The sequence below is a fragment of the Myotis daubentonii genome, chromosome 16 (genome assembly GCF_963259705.1).
Source record: "Myotis daubentonii chromosome 16, mMyoDau2.1, whole genome shotgun sequence".
In the NCBI taxonomy this organism is placed as follows: domain Eukaryota; kingdom Metazoa; phylum Chordata; class Mammalia; order Chiroptera; family Vespertilionidae; genus Myotis; species Myotis daubentonii.
In genome coordinates, this window is record NC_081855.1 from 23,257,825 (window position 1) to 23,279,135 (window position 21,311).

A 21,311-nucleotide genomic window follows, 5' to 3' on the forward strand; every position below is an offset into this window, starting at 1 on the left:
TCAACTCCTCTGGCCGAGGCATCAGGCCTGGGCGGGGGCCAGAGCCAGTGATCGGGGGGAGATGGGGGTCCCCTGTCCAAGCCTGACACCTCTGGCGGAGGCGTCAGGCCTGGGCAAGGGGCAGAGCCAGCAATCGGAGGGGTCTGGGGGTCCCCTGCCCAGGCCTGACGCCTGGGCCAGAGGCATCAGGCCTGGGCTGGGGGCAGAACCAGTGATGGGGGGAAATGAGGGTCCCCTGCCCAGGCCTGACGCCTCTGGCCCAGGCGTCAGGCTGGGCAAAGGGCTGATCCTGCGATTGGAAGGTGATGGGGGTCAACGCCTGAGGGCTCCCAGTATGTGAGAGGGGGGAGGCTGGGCTGAGGGACACTCCCCCACACACACACCCAGTGCACGAATTTTGTGCACCAGGCCCCTAGTAAAAATATATTTTAAAAGAAAATTTCTGATTTTGAGCTGTGGTAATTTAAGTGGAAGTCCTTCTGCTTAAGAAATACATACTGAAATCTACAGAGGTAAAGGGCATGATATCTTCAAACTGAAAGAGAGATGGGGGGAGGAAGGAAGAGAGAAGGAGAGGAGGAGTGGGGAGGATGTGATCAAGGTAAATATTAACAACCAGTGAACCAAGGTGAAAGATTTTAAGAGTTCCTTGTAATATTCTTAAAAACTTTCTCTAAGTTTGACTTTTTTTTTTTAAAGTGAAATAAAATAGAAGACATGGGAGATGGGTGCCAAAGGCCTGGCAGGAAATCCCAGAGACAGTTGGGGAGCAGTCTTAAGGAATGGCACTCACCAACATTCTGGATAGTGCAGAGGACACTAACGTGTGGGAAAATACAGAAATCTATGCCTGAGCCAACAAGGGGTAAGATCAATTCCCCGGTTTTGATAATGCACTGGGTTAGCTGTCACCACTGGGGGAAGCTGGGAGGTGGGTACACAGGACCTCTGCTCTCTGCAACTTCTTGTGAATGTATATGTAATTATCCCCAAATAAAAAGTTTAAAAAGTGGTTCAGGAGAGAGAGGGAGAGATAGATGGACTCTGAATGCAAAGAAGTTTTAGGAATATCTTATCCTATTTTATTTTGCTTATGTGTTCCCTTTTATGCATGCATGAAAATGACATGATAAAAATCTCTAAGTCTGAAGAACCCATTCAGTATAAAATACAGATTTTTAAATGATGAAAGAAAATGGCTACATGACATTCCAGCACACTCATCCTGATCAGTCTTCCTCGGGCCCTGCGCTTGACGAGCCCCACAGCACACTCTGAACTTGGCACTTGGAGAACGGCATAATCAGACAGAGCAGGCCTCCCCACCCCGCCTGCAGGCGACTCTGCTCTGCCCAGCCTCTGCCCACTAATGCCGCTCCTGGCAGTGAGAACAGAGACCGGCCACCACAGCTCTCGGTCCTCTTGCAGGGCTTTCAGTGTGAGATGGAAGGAAGAGAACAATAGGAGAGATTGTCGGAACTTTCCTTTCTTTCCACAGGGCTGCCTCCTGCCTGTGACTGTGCTCATATCTGAATAATAGGTGCTGGAATTTCAGCTTAAGCTGGTGTCTCCCTTTGCACTGTCCAGCTCCCCAAAGGGTTGATTCTCAGCTCAAAGCATCTACTAAGTCATTTAGCAGTAGCATTCAGGCTGGCTTTCTGCGTGTGTGAATTCTGTCCAAAAGCTGCAGATGTGGAAGCTATTTCCTCCTGGAGCTTGATGGAATAATAAAGGTTACTGTTGTCACAGTGAGGAGGTCTGCAGCTGGCCCCGTTTCCTTTTATTACTATCCAATGTAAACAGATTAAGTCTTACTGCTCGGATCACCAGAAGGGGACATTTTTAACCAGAAATTCCTTATTTCTTCTGCCTCTTTCTTTTAGACTTTGAGTACCCGCATTCTCTTTTCACATGTCATTTTTTTTTTTTTAATCATTGGGAATATGCTGGCAACTGATTGTTCGAACTACTAGTAAATGCCTCTTTTCAAGTTCATTCTCCCTTCACCATAACCTAAACAGTGGTAGTGAGCGGGAATGAGCCTCACCATGAGGGCACACTGTCCACTGACTGCAGTGCCGCGGCGGGTTGGGTAACCCAGGGTAACCGCTGGGGGCCTTCCCCCACTACCTCTGGCTAAGCTCACCACAGCAAACTGTGGACTTCCTCCCCAGCACCCCACAGGGCTCCTGTGCACCCAACTGGAAGCCACAGTCAGTGGCTGGGAAGAGGAAGATCCTGGGGCTCCAACATAATCAATCACAAGCAAGACAAAGTGCTGGCGAGGCCTGCAAGGTCGGGGAAGGTATGCGAGGAGGCATTCGTCACTGGTGTGTAAGTTTTATTACTAAGAAGCAATAGGCTGTGAAACTGCAAGTGGATAATATAGTCCGGGGATTTTTTAGTACTTTATTTTTAAGCACATTAAACCCCTGGATCAAAAGAAATTTTACCTGGAAGTCCACGATAAAAGTGGCTCATAATCGGACTCCTCTGTTTGGAGGTAACTTGGTCTCCTCCCAACTCTCCACAGTGATTCCTGATGGGGCACTCAGGAATCAGTTTGAAAGCAATTAGTTCTTTGTAAAGATCAAGAAACCAAGGAAGTCTGGAGAAAGTAAAAATCTAACCCGGCCGGCATAGCTCAGTGGTTAAGCATTAACCTATGTACCAGGAGGTCATAGTTCGATTCCCAGTCAGGACACATGCCCGGATTGCAGGCTCCATCCCCAGTGAGGGGCGTGCAGGAGGCAGCCAGCCGATCAATGATTCTCTCTCATCATTGATGTATTTATCTCTCTCTCTCTCCCTCTCTGAAATCGATAAAAAAAATGTTTTTTTAAAAATCTAATAAAGGTCATATGGTCAGATAATGACAGACCAGACTGGCACTTTCCCTACCACATGACTGCTTTACCACATGAGTCTGTGTTCTCCGTCCTTAGAATGAGCAGGTCTTGGTCATTATAACAATAACCTTGAGCTTCCGGAATGAGTAAAAAGTTTCATAAGAAATAATAAAAATCGTATTTTACCTGGCAAAACTGATTTTGTAGGAAATGGGGAATTGTATCTAATCCAGTTTAATCACATCCAGAGATGACTAGCTAAAGGGGTAACTTTTCACGGCAGCACTACAGCATCTCAGTATTCGGCTACAGTTCTGGACATGACAACAGCAGTCACCAGCACTGGGAGACATGGCACGCAGGGTGGGTGGAGGATATACACCAGAAGAATGACCTCTACATACAGCTCCCTCCTTCCCATCTGGTCCTTCCTCCCAAAATGTTAGAAGAAATCTTTTTTTTTTCTCCCCACACTGGCTGATAGGATGGCTTTAAATCAATTACATTTAATCCTATAGATCTCTGGGATGCAGCCTGAAGGTACCCTTCAGTTTTATTCATTCACTTTTATTCATGGGAATAATTCCTATGTCCTCTACTTTTCATTGAGACATCACAGGGTAATGAGAGTGTCAAGAAAGGAATCCTAGTCTCTGACTTCTAGGCCTGGCTTCCAGTCCTAACTCCTCCACTTCCAGACTAGGTAACCCGGGCAAATCACTTAACCTTCCTGAGCAGGCATTGCAGCTCATATAAAATCCTATAAAATGAGAGACAGGCACTGTGAAGATGAAATGAAGTAAAGCATGTGAAAGACTTTTAAACTATAAAACACCATAAAAATGTGAGGTATCCATGTTATTATAATTATTTAATCAATGGACCAGACACATTTTATTGCATCACTTCAGAACTGCCCCTGGAAATTCTGCTCCCCTGGCTCCTGCCAGGATTGTACACCGCCCTCACCATGCTAGAAATACAGGGTGAGCTGCAGAGAGTGTGGCTAGGTTTCCCAGAGCTAGTCTTCCCAGCCAGCCTTCCTCTGGTGGTGTCTGGACCAAACCAATACTATAAAATAATTCTTTAGAAGCCAAATGTAGAAAATTAAAAGGAAGGATCACTAATCCAGACAGAAAAAGTTCTGATTTATTGCTCTAAACTCTTCTTGTCATAAAATGGCAGTGAAACAAAAACACAGTTCTTGTAGGATGGAGAGAGAGGAAATTTAGAGTTGGACCGAAAAATCCGAAGGAAATGAAAGTGCTAGTGTGCTGGGAAAAGTAACTCCAAATACGCCACTGGGTCACCCTGACGTTTCCAGGCCTCCCCAATGGCTTCCAGGCCTAAAACGATCAGCTTACACTGCGCAGAGGCCACCCCCAGCTGATGGTGCTAACTTCGCTGGGGACCTTTCAGCCTTTCATGTCATCACCGGACCAGATGAAAGTACAACCAAAAGCTAAGCCGACAAGTTCAGGAGATGATGACTGAGGCCGGGCAGAATTCTGCTGCCCCACCTCATGGGCTGATTAAACTTGTGTGTGTTGCTAATTCCGGTGGTGAGGCTTTTGGGAGCAGAGGCAGGCAGGAAGGGCTGCTGTTTCACTCTGTTTTCTAAATACACTTTCAGATAAAGGCTTTCTATAAAGACCACCAAAGTTGTAATCTCTGAATGTGGTCAACAGCCAAAGGATCATATTTAGAGCGAGCAGACCCATTTTCAGAACAAGCACTAGGTGGGATGCAAGTGGAAGTGCAAATGAGACTTACTTGATCTAAATCTCCTTTCTCCATCGCCAGTTCCTCCATCTCTGGTGTTGACTCATCTTCCAGGAAGGGATTGGTAGATGGGGGTGGAGACTCGAGTTTTTTCTGTTGAAACATAAGAGATAGGTATCTTCTGAGCTCTGCCCATTGCTTTTTCCAAGTCTCTCCAAGAGCTAAGTCATGAAATCTGACCTAATGAACAAGAACTGAGGCAACATGACCACATTCTCACCTCTAAGCCTTCACATTGTTTCCCCATCTTCTAGAAATCTTATTGCCCACCCAACCCCACCCCAATCCCAATCTGGCTAAAACTCTTACTTATCCTTCAGTATGCAAATTAAAAGTCCCGTCTGGGAAGCCTTCCCCATTGTCAAGTTTGGGTTAGATGTTCCTGTCACCATCCCACCGGTGCATCCCCTACCCAGGTATTTATTAAAATATTGCAACTGCCCATTTATTTGTCTCCTCCTAGATTCCATGACGGCAGGGATCACATCTGTCCTGTTCCCCATGCTATCTCTGGTGCCTGGCATGTAATAGGTGCTCCATAAATATGAAGGATGGGTCTGAATTCAAGAACAAACTATAGCAGGGCCTGGTGGTGCGCACTTGTAGTCCCAGCTACTCGGGAAGCTGAGGCAGGAAGATCACTTGAGCCCAGGAGTTCTGGGATGTAGCACGCTATGCCAATTGGGTGTCTGCACTAAGTTGGCCATCAATATGGTGACCTCCAGGAAGCAGGGGACCACCAGGTTGCCTAAGAAGTGAACTTCCCCAGGCTGGAAACGAAGCAGGTCAATCCTCCTGTGCTGATCAGTACTGGGATTGTGCCTGTGAATGCCACTGCATCCAGCCTGGGCAACACAGCAAGACCCCACTCTTTTAAACCCTCAGTAATGAATCTTGAACCCTCAAGAAACAAATGATACAGTGATACTACCCTTATTCATTGCCTGAACCTTAAAAAAACAAACAAACAAAAAATAGCCCAGCCGGCATGGCCAGTGGTTGAGCGTTGACCTATGAACCAGGAGGTCACCTCTCAATTCCTGGTCAGGGCACATGCCCAGGTTGCTGGCTCGATCCCCAGTGTAGGGCATGCAGGAGGCAGCCCATTAATGATTCTCTCTCATCATTGATGTGTTTTTTTCTCTCTCTCTCTCTCTCTTTCTCTACCTTCCTTTCTGATATCAATAAAATTATATTTAAAAAACAACAATAAACTATAAAGCTAATCTTATATGTTTTAGATTATAGACAAAAGTCCCTTCCCAAATAAGTCCCTTTACAACAACCACAACAAAATATCTTTGAGAAAAATTACTCCCCAGCTTCTGAATATGACCACTCTTCCAAAAATATATTGTTGAGTGGGACCACAGGCTGGTGGGAAAGCTGGAGGCGGGTGATGTAGGTTTTAGCTCCAACTCTTGGCCAAATCATCTGGCTCCTGTGAGCCACAACAGCCTCATCTGCTGAATGAGGATACCTCACAGGACACTCGAACGATCAAATGTGATAAAGTGTGCAAAGTCCTAGGAGAAGCACATAATACATATAAGAGACATTGATGATGATAATTCCAGTGCAACTACAGAATCAAGGCAGCTCTTCAGGATTTTGTACAAGTTTGACCTTGAGATGTTTATGCCAGGGAGCTGGGAGTTCTAGCAGAAAGGAAACTAAGTAGACAAGCAGGATAACGGAAATTGGTGGTGCTGGGGATGAGGAGAGGGCAGGGAATAGCTCTCTGGAGACAAGAAGCCAGGTACAGCCCCAGCTGTGTGGGTCGGCTGGTTGGAGCACTGTCCCGTACACCAAAAAGGTTTAGGCTCAGCATATACCTAGTTTGCAGGTTCTATCCCTCGTCAGTTGGAGACAACTGATCGATGTTCCTCTCTTCCTCCCTTCCTCTCTCTCTAAAATCAATAAACATATCCTCAGGTGAGGGTTAAAAAAAAAAAAAAAAAAAGCCAGGTGGAGAAGGAGTTTCCAATGTGACATTTTAGCATATATTAATGGAGAAACAAACAATTCCCTAAGTCAAGAGGGACAGCAGTTGGACTACAGTGTGAATGACTTTGTCAAGTGCCAGGATATCAGCTAAAGATATTATAAAAAAAAAAAAAAAAGAATTAGAAGAAGAAGAAGAAACCACACCTGTGTCTGTGTCTGGTTTAGACTTCAAGACAATTCTGCTTACACTCACATAAACTGCAGAATCCCTGGCCAAAACACTTGGATGCTATCGCACAGTTAGACAGAGCTTCAGCATATGAAGAAAGCCTTGTGATTAATGCATTAGCTCAAGGTAATCATTAGTAGAGTAATGACTTTTGTGGTATCCTGCTGAGAAACAATATGGTCTAACAACCAAGCAAATATTTCAAATGTATACAATCAGAACTCTGGCTTCCTTGCCTGATACAGAAAAAAAAAAAAAAAAGTCCTATAAACTTAAAGCTATTTAAGTTTCTTTTTAGAATTAGGCTATTTTTAGGAAGAAATGTTTCTCTGGAAACAATATTTCTAAGCTTTAGTTACCTCTGTAAGGGCTGTTAGTAGTGCAGGGAAAGAGGCATGGTGAGAAAGGAAATCCATGAAGCCTAGGCTTCCACAAGATAAATGAGGTGCTAGCGTTGGATTCCTGGTCCCACCGGCTCAACAGTGGGTTTGGGATCCTATTGTTGAGCTGAATCTTTATGCTGAGTCTTCTGGTCCTTTGGTCATGTGGAGAGTAAGTCAGTAACTGAAGTGAAACGCTTTGTTCAAAATCATTCAGTGATAGAACAAGGATTTGAATTTTTAACTAAACATTACTCACCTATTGTTAGGTCTACCAAGGTTGACAATAACAGATCAAAATTATACACAGGTGGGCCTCATTTTAAAAACACTGTGTTACTGAACTCATGACAAAAAGTGGACATCGGTGAAGTGAACCGAGGGTGTTCCTGGGCTCCACTCTCACTGGGAGAGTGTCTGTGCATAGATGTAAGAAGTAATACATAAAAGGCAGCATTGAAAAGGCATTTGGGGCAGTAGAGCACGGGCCACTTGCTCAGTGTTATGGGTCGGAAGAGTCCCAAGATTTCTTTCCTACCCCCACCGTCTCTATTAACATCCCGATGGGATTCCTGAGGGAGTCATAGGCACTAAGGAACTTCTTGCTCATTCATTTGGGGCGCAAATGTTTCATGTGTGGACCACGTTGATGCAAAAAAGTGATTCATTCCTTCATTCACCCACTAACAAGTGGATGTGCCATATGCCAGGAACCAGCTGCCCTCAGGAAGATTATGGTCAGGCGAGGAAGATGGACTATAATAAAATAATCACAAAAACGTGTGATGAGGACCATTCAGGAAAAGTACAGGTTTTTATGAAAGGATGCAACATAGGGTCACAGAACACTTCCCCAAGGAAATGATGTTGAAGCCAGAACTGAAGGATGCTCCAGAGTTAAATATGTGAAGGAGGTAGGAGGAGTGAGGTGGGTGTGGCCAGAGGTTTCCAGGCATAGAATAGCATCTGTATGCCATTCATTCAGCAGTTATGGACTAAGCATCTATCTACTCTGTTCCAGGTACTCTTCTAAACACTAGAAATACAACCCTGAATAAGATGGAAAAGGAAGGGAGGCAGTGATGGAAATAAAACTTAGGAACTGGGGTGGCCTGGGGTGATCAGAAAAGGTCTCTTTGAGGAGGAGATAGTTGAGCAGAGACCTGAATAAGAAGGAGCCAATCAGGCAAAGACCTGGGGAGGAGCATTCTCAGCCGGGGACCTGGTGCAGAGACTGGAAGGAGCTTGTTGAGTCTGCGAACAGGAAGGAAGGCAGGGCATGAGATAAGAGAGGCAGCAGGAGTTCAAGCACACAGCCTTTCCTGGGCCATGGTAAAGGTTAGATTTTTCTTATCGAAATTGGGCAGTCAGTGGGAGTTTTAAACAAGGAAATGATGGGATCTCATTTAATTTTTAAATGTCATTCCAACATCATGAACTGGAATGGAAGCAAGAAGAACAGCTTAAAAGGCTGCTGCAGTGTTCTAGACAAGGGCCCATGTGGGAGGAGACGAAGCTGGCATTGTGGAGACAAAAAAAAAAAAAAAAAGTGGCCAGATCTGGGACATATGTAGGAGATAAGGTCCAGAGGACTTGTTGAGAGAGTGGATGTGAGGGTGAAGGAAAGAAAGAAATCAAGGATCATTCACTTCTTGGCCTGAGCAACTGCGTGGCTGGTGTTACCATTAACTGAGTAATAAACCCTGGGTTTGAGTCCAAGCTCTATCACTTGGGTATGTTGCTTAACTTCTCCAAGCCTCAGTTCTTCTATAAGAAATGTGAAGGGATAGAAATATCCACTGCACAGACTGCCATGAGGACTAAAGGAGATACTGTATGTAAAGCATGAGCTATGCATATAAAGTTGCTTAACACATCGCCTGGTGCAAAGGGAAACCTCAGTAGGTGTTCATTAGCATTTCATAGGGGCGGGCAACTAAATAAGGCAGAACTGTGGTTATGTTTGTCTGGATGAAGCAACTCTCAGAAGAGGAAGAAATGGGAGCACAGCGCCAAGAAGTCTTGTAAAAAATGATTCCTTTTAATCATAAGTAAGATCCTGTCCCGACTGTTTTGTCTCTTTGAGATCTCTCCAGGAAATGAAAGCGATGGGCCCATCAAATTACAAGGCCCAGGACCACTGAGTTTCTCTCCTTCCCTGGTCTCCATCAAAGCCCCAGAGTACCGCGGGAACCACTACCCTGCTGGTAAATGTGACAGTACAAAGCCCTGGGGGCGGATACGGGCTCCTGCTATTTAGAACGCCACACTAGTGCTCAGACTAATTTGCTGTGATGAAGGAACAAGCCTTCGCAGAGAGCAATCAGCACACAACTCAGCCTTCTGTGCATGAGCCCTGTTGTCAGAGCCAACCAGACCACACTTCTCATTCTCGCTTTGCAGCTGCTGTAAACCATAGAGAATTACAAGTTTGGGTTTAGATTTTAAATAACTCAAATGACATATTCCATGAGCTCTGGTGCTGCTAAATGAAACCAAAAATTTGTCAAGAAATGAGTAATTTTCCAATTTTAAGAGAATTCATTCTTTTTTTCCCCCTTCTTTTCTTTGTCTCCCCCCTCCCCGTCCCCCCGCACCGCCTTCTGAATTCATTATTTTATGCTATGAGAGCTGATGTTAAGTCCACACAGGAAAGAAAAATTCTTCACATAGTAAGTGAATTCCTACTAATTAAACCACATGGGATTCCCAACACCTCCAAAACCACAAGGGCCACAGGACAGTCAAGTTGTCTAATTTACTGCTGGGAAGGCAGAACCTGGCTTTAGTCAGTCGTCTATCCATATCCGTGTCTGTCTGTACAAATCCCATTCTGAGGCCCAGGCTGGACACTTCAAATTATCAAAGAAGGAACTCTGAAATTTAAGACTAATCTGTTTCCTTTCCCTGGAGGAGAAAGCATTCAGTTATGAGAGTTCCAGGCCCTGGACCGGTAGCTCAGTTGGTTAGAGCATCACCCCTATACGCCATGGTTGTGGGTTCAATCCCCAGTCAGGGCACACACAAGAAGCAACCAATGAATGCAGAAATAAGTGCAACAACAAAATCGATGCTTCTATTTCTCTCTCTTTTTCTCCTTCTCTCTCTCTCTCAAATCAATAAATTAAAAAATAAAAGAAATAAAAGTTCCACAATTTCTGCATTTCTTATTTCATAAATATTTTACTCCAGCCCAAATCTTAATTTGTCCTTAAAGAGATGGTCTGGAGGCTTCAGCTGGTAGGGCTGTGAACACAGCACTATGCACACCTGGTTTAATATTGCTGGGGCTCCCCGCTTGGCTTCACCATGTTCGTATCTCATATTGAGACAGTTATGTATAGGTTTCTTTCTCCATAAGCATCTGTGATATTCAAATTTTCATCTTTTTCCAAGGCCCTCCACAAAGTGGGAGCTTGAAAAACATTTTGAATAAATTCTGATCAGATGTGAAATGCTTAATAAAATGTTCTTCAGACACCTTGGGGACATTTTCTACTTTCTGTAAACAAAGCAAAAAAAACCCTTATGTGTGTGTGCTTGTAATAAAGTCTCAAAAATATACCCCACACTATTAAACAGTGGACATTTCTCGACAGAGGGATTTAGAGTAATTGAGAAGGAAGAGATAAGTTCTTTTAAAATATTTTATTCTGTTTGAGCTTTAACAGCAATGTATTTCTCTCTCTCTCTCTCTCTCTCTCTCTCTCTCTCTCTCTCTCTCTCTCAGACAAATTATCTGGAGTGTGAAGATGATTTATAATTAAATCAAAGAGTATTTTCTAAAACCCTTAATATTTTTAAATTGCGATATAATTAATATACAATTCACCATTTTAAGATGATTTACAATTTAGTGGTTTTTAGTATATTCACAAGGTTATACCACCATCACCACTATCTAATTCCAGAACATTTTTCAGCCCAGAAGAAACCCCATATCCATTAGCTGTCACTTCCTGATCTCCTTCCCCTAATCCCTGGCAACTACTTATCTATCTTTATGGATTTGCCTATTCTGGACATTTCATATAAATGGAATCATATATGTGGCCTTTTATGTCTGGCTTCTTTCCCTTAATATAGTGTTTTTCAAGGTTTATCCATGTTGTACTACATGTCAGGCTGAATAATATTCCATTGTATGGATATACCACATTTTGTTTATCCATTTGTCCATTAAAAGACATCTGTGTTGTTTCTACCTTTTGGTTACTGTGAATAGCACTGCTATAAACATTCATGTACAAGTATTCGTATGAACGTATGAAAATCTTAAAGTCTCTTGGGTATACGCTTAGGAGTGGAAGCATGTATTATATTCTAACTAAAAAAACACCACCACATTTTTCAGATCACTTTGTCTTTTCTGGCAGAGTTATTAGCCCTTTATATTAAGCATCAGTACATGAGCACCATGCAACACACTAAAAGAGTGACTACTTTAAGTCTTTTTTTAAAAAAATCTTTATTGTTTAAAGTATTACGTAGGTCCTCCCCCCCCCCCCCCGAATTAACCTCTTCTAGCCTGTTCTACTTCTTCTGAATCTTAATAAACTATCACTGATATCAAGACTCAGCAATGGGAGAGACTATGCAGCTGCACTCAAAGGAGACAAGAAAACAGAAAGCAGTTTAAAACACAGGCTAGCTTAAACTTGAAAATGCTCCTAGCTTTTGATCCTATAATTCACTTGTACCATAAGAGAATAATCTGAAATGTGAACAGACTTGTTCACAAAAATGTTCATTGTGGCCTTATTTATAAAAGTGAAAAGCACCTAAGGGATAATTAGGGAAATTATGGACCATCTATACAGCAAAATATTGCATAGTGATTGAGAAAACATTTAAGATATAACACGAGGAAAAGTAGGATATAAAATTATACTTACATACCACGTATAAAAATTAACTTAAAATGGATTGAGATTTAAATGAAAGGAGCCAAAACTAAAAAACTCTTAGAAGGAAGCATAAGTAAATGTTTATGACCTTGGATTCCTAGAAGAAAACATAGGCAGTAAACTCTCTGACATCAGTTTTTAGCCACTATGGAAAACAGTAAGGAGCTTCTTCAAAAAAATAAAAAATAGAACTACCATATGACCCAGCAATTCCACTTATGGGTATCTATCCAAAGAAAATAAAGCACTATTTCAAGAAGATATATGCATCCTTATGTTCACTGCAGGATTATACACAACTAGAGGCCTGGTGCACGAAATTAATGCACTGGGGGCGGTGGGTCCCCTCAGCCCAGCCTGTGCCCTCTCGCAGTCCAGGACCCTTGCTCCTTACTGCTTGGCTTGCTGCTCCTTAGTGCTGCCGTGGAGGCGGGAGAGGCTCCTGCCACCACCGCTGCGCTCGCCAGCCGTGAGCCCAGCTTCTGGCTGAGCAGCGCTCTCCCTGTGGGAGTGCACTGACCACCAGGGGGCAGCTCCTGCCTCCTGGTGGTCAGTGTGCATCATAGCGACCTGTCGTTCTGGTCGTTCCGCCATAACGGTCACTTAGGCTTTTATTATATAGATAGTAAAAATATGGAAGCAAGTTAAGTACTCAATAATAGATAAATGGATAAAGAAGATGTAGTACATATATACAATGAAATATTCCCCAGCCATAAAAAGAGAATGAAATCTTGCCACTTGTAGCAATATGGATAGACTTAGAGGGTATTATGCTACATGAAATAAGTCAGACAGAGAAGGACAAATACTGTATGATCTTCCTTACATGTGGAATCTAAATAATAAAACAAATCAGAGCAGGAACAGATGCATAGAAAGAACAAGCTGATGGTTGTCAGAGGAAAAGGAAGCGGAGAGGAGGGTGAAAAAGGGAAAGGAGAATAAGAGGTACAAACTTCCAGTTGTAAAATCAACAAGTTATGTAGAATGTAATGTATAGTATAGGGAATATAGTTAATAATATAATAATAACCTTGTATGGTGTCAGGTGGCTACTAGACTTATTGTGATCACTTTATATTTTAATTAAAAGAGATAGAGGAAGACATAAACAGAGGGAAGAACATACCATGTTCATGGATTGGTAGAATCAACATCATCAAAATGTCCATACTACCCAAAGCAATCTATAGATTCAATGCAATCCCCATTAAATTACCAACGGCATATTTCACAGATCTAGAACGAATGTTCCAAAAATTCATCTGGATAAAAAAAGATCTCGAATAGCTGCAGCAATCCTGAGAAAGAAGAACAAAGTAGGTGGGATCTCAATACCAGATATCAAACTGTATTACAAAGCCACTGTTCTTAAAGCAGCTTGGTACTGGCACAAGAACAGACATATAGATCAATGGAATAGAATAGAGAACCCAGAAAATGACCCAAAGCACTATGCCCAATTAATATTCGACAAAGGAGGCAAGAGCATACAATGGAGTCAAGACAATCTCTTCAATAAATGGTGTTGGGAAAATTGGACAGATACATGCAAAAAGATGAAACTAAACCACCAACTCACACCATACACAAAGATAAACTCAAAATGGATAAAAGACTTAAACGTAAGACAGGAAACCATAAAAATACTAGAGGAATCCACAGGCAGCAAAATCGCAAACATATGCCGAAGGAATTTCTTCTCTGATAATGCTCCTAGGGCAATGGAAACTAAAGAGAAAATAAACCAATGGGACTACATCAAAATAAAAAGCTTTTGCATAGCAAAGGAAACCATCAACAAAACAACAAGAAGACCCACTGCATGGGAGAACATATTTGCCAATGATATCACCGATAAGGGTTTAATCTCCAACATTTATAGGGAACTCATGAAACTTAACAATAGGAAGATAAACAATCCAATCAAAAAATGGGCAACGGACCTAGATAGACACTTTTCTAAAGAGGACATACAGATGGCCGAAAGACATGAAAACATGCACTAACTATACGAGAGATGCAAATCAAACGACAATGCGGTATCATCTCACACCTGTCAGAATGGCTATCATCAACAAATCAACAAACAACAAGTGTTGGAGAGGATGTGAAGAAAAAGGAACCCTTCTGCACTGCTGGTGGGAATGCAGACTGGTGCAGCCACTGTGGAAGACAGTATGGAGTTTCCTCAAAAATCTAAAAATGGAACTCCCATTTGACCCAGTGATCCCACTTCTAGGAATACTAGGGGCCCGGTGCACGAAATTCGTGCACTGGGTGTGTGTGGGGGGGGGGGGGGGTGTCCCTCAGCCCAGCCTGCCCCCTCTCACATACTGGGAGCCCTCAGGCGTTGACCCCCATCACCCTCCAATCGCAGGATCGGCCCCTTGCCCAGGCCTGACGCCTCTGGCCTAGGCGTCCGTCCCGGGCAGCGGGGACCCGCAGCTGCAGCGGCCCCGCGATCGTGGGCTTCACTTTAGGCCCAGGCAAGGGACCCCTAGCTCCTGGGACTGCCAGCTTCGACCATGCCCAGCTCCCATCGCTGGCTCCACCCCTACTTCCTGCTATCACTGGCCAGGGCAGAAAAGGCACCTGATTCTCCGATCATGGCTGGGGGGCAGGGCAAAGGCGGCCCCGGGGCCGCCTTTGCCCTGCCCCCCAGCTCTTAGCTCCCCCCTGGGTTTCCGATCACTGTCAGTGGCAGGGGGCTTCTTCCTGCTTTCCCTTTCGCCTCCCTGCATTGTGCCTACATATGCAAATTAACCACCATCTTTTTGTCAGTTAACTGCCAATCTTAGTTGTCAGTTAACTGCCAATCTTGGTTGTCAGTTAACTGCCAATCTTAGTTGGCAGTTAACTGCCAATCTTAGTTGGCAGTTAATTTGCATATAGCCCTGATTAGCCAATGAAAAGGGTAGCTCGTACGCCAATTACCATTTTTCTCTTTTATTAGTGCTGATATCCCAAGAAGCCAGAAACACCAATCAGAAAGGATATAGGCACCCCTATGTTCATAGCAGCACAATTCACCATAGCTAAGATTTGGAAACAGCCTAAGTGCCCATCAGCAGATGAGTGGATTAAAAAACTGTGGTACATCTGCACAATGGAATACTACGCTACGGTAAAAAAGAAAGAACTCTTGCCTTTTGCAACAGCTTGGATGGAACTGGAGAGCATTATGCTAAGTGAAATAAGCCAGTCTGACAAAGATAAATACCACATGATCTCACTCATTTGTGGAATATAGAGAACATAGACTGATGAACAGGGTCAGATCCAAAGACAGAGAAACAGCGAACAGGCTATCAATCCCCAGAGGGAAAGTAGGGGAGGGTGGGGGTAAGGGGAAGAGATCAACCAAAGGACTTGTATGCATGCATATAAGCCAAACCAACGGACATGGACAACAGGGAGATGAGAGCATGAGTGGGGGGCGGGGGAGAGGATAGGGGTTAATGGGTGGGGATGATGACACATTTGTAATTCCTTAACTAACAAAGAATTTAAAGATAAAAATAAATAAATAAATAAATAAATAAGTAAAATAAATGCTGCCCCCCCCCCAAATGTTTATAACCTTGGATACGACACCAAAATTCAAATAACAAAAAGGAAAAATAAGGCCGTAGCTTGTTTGGCTCAGTGACTAGAACATTGACCTATGAATGAACGGTCCTGGGTTCGATTCTGGTCAAGGGCACATGCTTGGGTTGCGGGCTTGATCCCCAGTGGGGGTGTGCAGGAGGCAGCCAATCGATGTTTCTCTCTCATCATTGATGTTTCTAACCCTATCTCCCTTCCTCTCTGAAATCAATAAAAAAATATATTTTTCTTTTAAAAAAAAATAGGTAATTTGGCCCATCAAAATTGAAAACTTTTGTACATCAAACAACACTACCAAAAAAAAAAACCCACAGAATGGGAGAAAATATTTGCAAATCATATACCAGATACATGATGAAATATATGAAGAATACATAAAATATATCTAGAATATATTCAAAAACTCCTAAAACTCAATAATAAAAAACAATTTAAAAATGGGCAAAAATCTTACAACAGACACTTCTCTATAAAATATATACAAATGAGAGAACCAAGATGACGGCGATATAGGCAGACGTGTCCCAGGTCGTGTCCCGGAGCAAATGGAACGAGCAGCTGAAGCTAGTAACACTCACACCGAATTGGCGAAATTGCTCAGCTGGTGAGAGGGTTTGCAGCCGGGAAGAGCAGAACTCCCCTGGAAAGGTAAAAAAAACCAGGGATTTGGGCAGGAAAGTTTGCCAGACCTCTGAGCCCAGAGAGTCGGAGGGAGACCGCGTGGCAGACAGCCGCGTCCCTTGGGACAGGCACAGCCCCTGACAGGGGGGGGGGGGGGGGGGGGGAGAACCGCGGGATTCCTGGCGCCGCCAGGGAAATTGAGAGCTGGGTTCTGTGATCACGGAGGACTGAGCCTAAAGGGGGCAGCCTGAAGAGGTGACCTGACCATGCAGTCCCGGTAAGAGAAGAAGCTTACAGAAACCAAGCCTTCCCCGTTTCCGCGGCCGGCATTTGTTTGTTTGTTTTCACTGAATCCTGTTCATGGGACATTTCGGATACAGACACTCACCTGTGCTGAAGAGAGGGAGAGTGTGCTGGGGAGTGGAATCTGGGGAGAGACTGGGGAAAGAGGGGGAGCCGGGAGAGGTGGTAGTGAATTGAGTGCTGAGACACCCCAGAGCCCGGGACTGGGGCAGCCACCCGCTCCTGAGAGGGAGTCTCCTCCCCCCAGCCCCCAGGCAAGGAGCACAGCCACACCCAGATTCCACCCTGTACGAGATCAAGGATTAAGATAACCTGATCAGTCCCTGGGAGTTAACAGGGTCTGGCCTATAGGGGGATTTTCAATCCCAGCAACAACATAGCGCCGGTAATTAACTATTACGCAGTCAGCTCTGGGCAGTGAACTTCCACTGGACAGAGAGGCCCTATAGCCTCAGAGGCCAACCCCAGAACACTGCCACCCAGAGGCTGACCCACAAACTGACTCTTTGCTAAACACAAAATAAGGCAGTCTGGGAAATAAATGCGGCATGCTTTAAAATAAGGACTGTGGTTTACAACACAGAGGAACAGTATATCGCAGGGAAACTCAACACTCTCCTGAATACCTGGAAGGTCTAAGGCGAGCCACACTGAAGAATAGAAGAAACGAAGGACCTTCACTACTGCAATTTTTTTTTCTTTTTTCACTTTTTAACTAAGAAACCAATTTTTTTTTCATTCTTTTTTTTTCTGTTCTTTTTTCTTTTTTTCTTTCTTTCTTTTCTTCTTTTTCCATCACCTGATTTTACCCTTTTAATTACTACCTTCTTATTTTTAACCAGTATTATTACTGCTACCATTTTACCATTTTTTAAAGTGCCATTTTATTTTTTCTTTATTTTATTTTGGGATTAGTGTTCACCATTCTATTTTCATCGTTATATTATTGGTTGTTTCTAGTTTGCATTCATATCCAGGGAGCTGTTGCTGGAATTTGTTGGGATTAATGGCTGTTCTATAGGAGTATTCTCCTCATATAAAAAGTCTCTTCCCTCTTCCACTTCATTCTCTCTTTTCGCTCTTTTTTTTTTTTTTTTCCTTTTCTTTTCTCGCTTTTATTTTCCCCCTTCCTTTTTCCCAATTTCATTTTTGCACTCCCTTTTTTTGGTCCCTACTTTTCTTTTCCTTTTTCTCTTTTATCTTTTTCTCTTCCTTCTTCCTTATCCCCTAATTCTCTTAATTCAGGTGGTCACCTTTAATTGGGGTTATTAATATCGTGAATATATTTGTGTATAGTGCCTGGTACGTGGTGCCTTGTTGTGTTGTATTTTGTGCCTTTAAATCAACGCAGCAGATCCAAGCAACAGCAACCTCCTGAGCACCTCATCCTCTGCTGAGGAACAGCAGCTGTACGTGAAACCTCGCCCCACCAGCCGGAAGAGCCACCACAGCTGTGAACAGCACCCACCAGAGGAGCTGCTGCCAACTGAAGAGCAGCTGCTACCACAACCGCCCGAAGAGCAACCACAGACCAAGGAGTCACTGCCACCAAGGGAGCAACCACTGAACAACTCAACGTCTAGATATGTCAGTGAGATCAAACATGGGTAGACAAAGAAACCCCCAAAGGAAAGAGAAGGAGGACTCTCCAGAAAAGCAGCTAAGTAATACAGAGGCATGCAACATGACAGATAAAGAATTCAGAATAAGGATCCTAGAGTGCATAAACCGGATGGAGGAAAAAATCGACAACCTCTGCAAGAAGCAAGAAGACACAGATGAAAAAATCGATAACATATGGAAGAAGCTAGAAGAAACAGATGAAAAAATCGATAACATATGGAAGAAGCTAGAAGAAACAGATGAAAAAATCAACAACCTAAGTAAGACCGAAGAAGAAATGAAGAGTGATATAGCTGCAATGAAAAACTCCATTGAAAGTATCAACAGTAGACTAGGAGAAGCGGAGGACCGAATAAGTGAATTAGAAGACAAGGAAGCAAAACACACCCAAAATGTACTGCAATTGGAGAAAAAAATTAAAAGACAGGAGGAGAGCCTAAGGGAGCTTTGGGACAACATGAAACGAAACAACATACGAATAATAGGAGTACCAGAACAACAGAAAGATGAACAAGGATTAGAAAACCTACTCGAAGAAATAATATCAGAAAACTTTCCTGAGGTGGGGAAGAAAAAAGTCACACAAGCCCAGAGAGTCCCAAACAAGGTGAACCCGAAAAGACCCACACCAAGACACATCATAATCACCATGGCAAATGTTCAGGACAAAGAGAGAATCTTACAGGCTGCAAGAGAGAGACGGAAAGTTACATACAAGGGATCTCCCATTAGATTGTCAAATGACTTCTCAACAGAAACACATCAGGCCAGAAAAGAATGGACTGAAATTTACAAAGTGATGCAAAGCAAAGGACTGAATCCAAGAATACTCTATCCAGCAAGGCTATCATTCAAACTTGAAGGGGAAATAAGAAGCTTCACAGACAAAAAAAGACTAAGGGAGTTTGTCACCACCAAGCCAGCAATGCAAGGAATGCTAAAGGGACTGGTATAAAAAGAAGAAATAAAAAGCTCAGAAAGAAAACAGCCACACACACACACAAAAAGAAATGGCTACAAATAAGTACCTTTCAATAATAACTTTAAACGTAAATGGACTAAATGCTCCAACCAAAAGACATCGAGTGGCTGAATGGATAAAAAAACATGACCCATACATCTGCTGTCTACAAGAAACCCACCTCATTAGAAGGGACTCACACAGACTGAAAGTGAAAGGATGGAAAAATATCTTTCAGGCAAATGGAAAGGAAAAGAAAGCTGGGGTAGCAATACTTATATCGGACAAAATAGACCTCAAAGTGAAGGCCTTAAGAAGAGATAAGGAAGGCCACTTCATAATACTAAAGGGATCAATACAACAAGAAGATATAACCCTGGTAAACATATATGCACCCAATGTAGGAGCACCCAAATTCATAAAAAAACTCCTGGAAAATATCAAAGGAGAGATCGACAACAATACAATCATAGTAGGGGACTTTAATACACCATTGACAGCACTGGATAAGTCCTATAGACAAACAATCAGCAAAGATACAGCAATCCTAAATGACTCACTAGATCAGATGGACTTAATAGACATCTTCAGAACACTTCACCCCAAAGCCAGAGAATATACGTTCTTCTCAGGTGCTCATGGGACATATTCAAAAATAGACCACATATTGGGTCACAAGCAAAGTATCCCCAAATTCAAGAAGATTGAAATCATAAAAAGCGTCTTCGCAGACCACGATGGCATAATATTAGAAATAAACTACAATAAAAACAACCCAAAATACTCAAACACCTGGAAGCTGAATAGCATGCTATTAAATATTGATTGGGTTACCAATGAGATCAAAGAAGAAATTAAAAACATCCTGGAAACTAATGACAATGAAAACACAACAATCCAAAACCTATGGGACACATTGAAAGCAGTCCTGAGAGGGAAGTTTATAGCTCTACAGGCCTATCTCAAAAAACAAGAAAAAATGGTAGTAAATCATCTAACGCTACAACTCAAAGAATTAGAAAGAGAGCAACAAGAAAACCCCCGAGTGAGCAGAAGGAAGGAGATAATAAAGATTAGAGCAGAAATAAATGACATAGAGACCAAAAAAACAATACAGAAAATCAATGAAACCAAGAGCTGGTTCTTTGAAAGGATAAACAAGATTGATAAACCTCTAGCCAGACTCACCAAGAAGCAGAGAGAGAGGACCCAAATAAATAAAATCAGAAACGATAGAGGCGAAATAACAACAGACCCCACAGAAATACAAATGATTGTTAAAAAATACTATGAACAGCTTTACTCCAACAAACTAGACAACCTGGAGGAAATGGACAAATTCCTAGAAAAATACAGCATTCCAAAACTCAATCAGGAAGAATCTAAAAATCTCAACAGGCCAATAACTATGGAAGAAATTGAAGCAGTCATCAAAAAGCTTCCATCAAACAAAAGCCCAGGACCAGACGGCTTCACAGGGGAGTTTTACCAAACATTCAAGGAAGAACTAAAACCTATCCTCCTCAGACTACTACAAAAAATTCAAGAGGAAGGAACACTTCCAAGCTCATTCTATGAAGCCAGCATCACCCTAATACCAAAACCAGGTAAAGACAACACAATGAAAGAGAATTACAGGCCAATATCCCTCATGAACATAGATGCCAAAATCCTCAACAAAATCTTAGCAAATCGGATCCAGCAGTACATCAGAAAGATCATACACCATGACCAAGTAGGATTTATCCCAGGGATGCAAGGATGGTACAATATCCGCAAATCAATAAACGTGATACATCACATAAACAAATTGAAAGAAAAAAACCACATGGTCATATCAATTGATGCAGAAAAAGCATTTGACAAAATTCAACACCCATTTTTGATAAAAACTCTCAGCAAGGTGGGAGTAGAAGGATCATACCTCAACATAATAAAAGCCATATATGACAGGCCCACAGCCAACATCATACTTAACGGACAAAAACTAACACCATTTCCCCTAAGAACAGGAACAAGACAGGGATGCCCCCTCTCACCACTCCTGTTCAACATAGTACTGGAAGTGTTAGCCATTGCAATTCGGCAAGAAGAAGA

At 42.8% G+C, this 21,311-nt stretch overlaps 1 protein-coding gene across 1 annotated transcript in view; it reads right to left on the reverse strand.

The window, feature by feature from the left end:
• The window catches only part of VPS53 (VPS53 subunit of GARP complex), a 159,759-nt gene that overhangs the window by 63,905 nt on the left and 74,543 nt on the right, over positions 1 to 21,311 (reverse strand). The window contains exon 12 of the mRNA XM_059669205.1: positions 4,623 to 4,724. Coding sequence (XP_059525188.1) covers positions 4,623 to 4,724 — 102 coding nt within the window. The remainder of the gene's footprint in view (positions 1 to 4,622; positions 4,725 to 21,311) is intronic.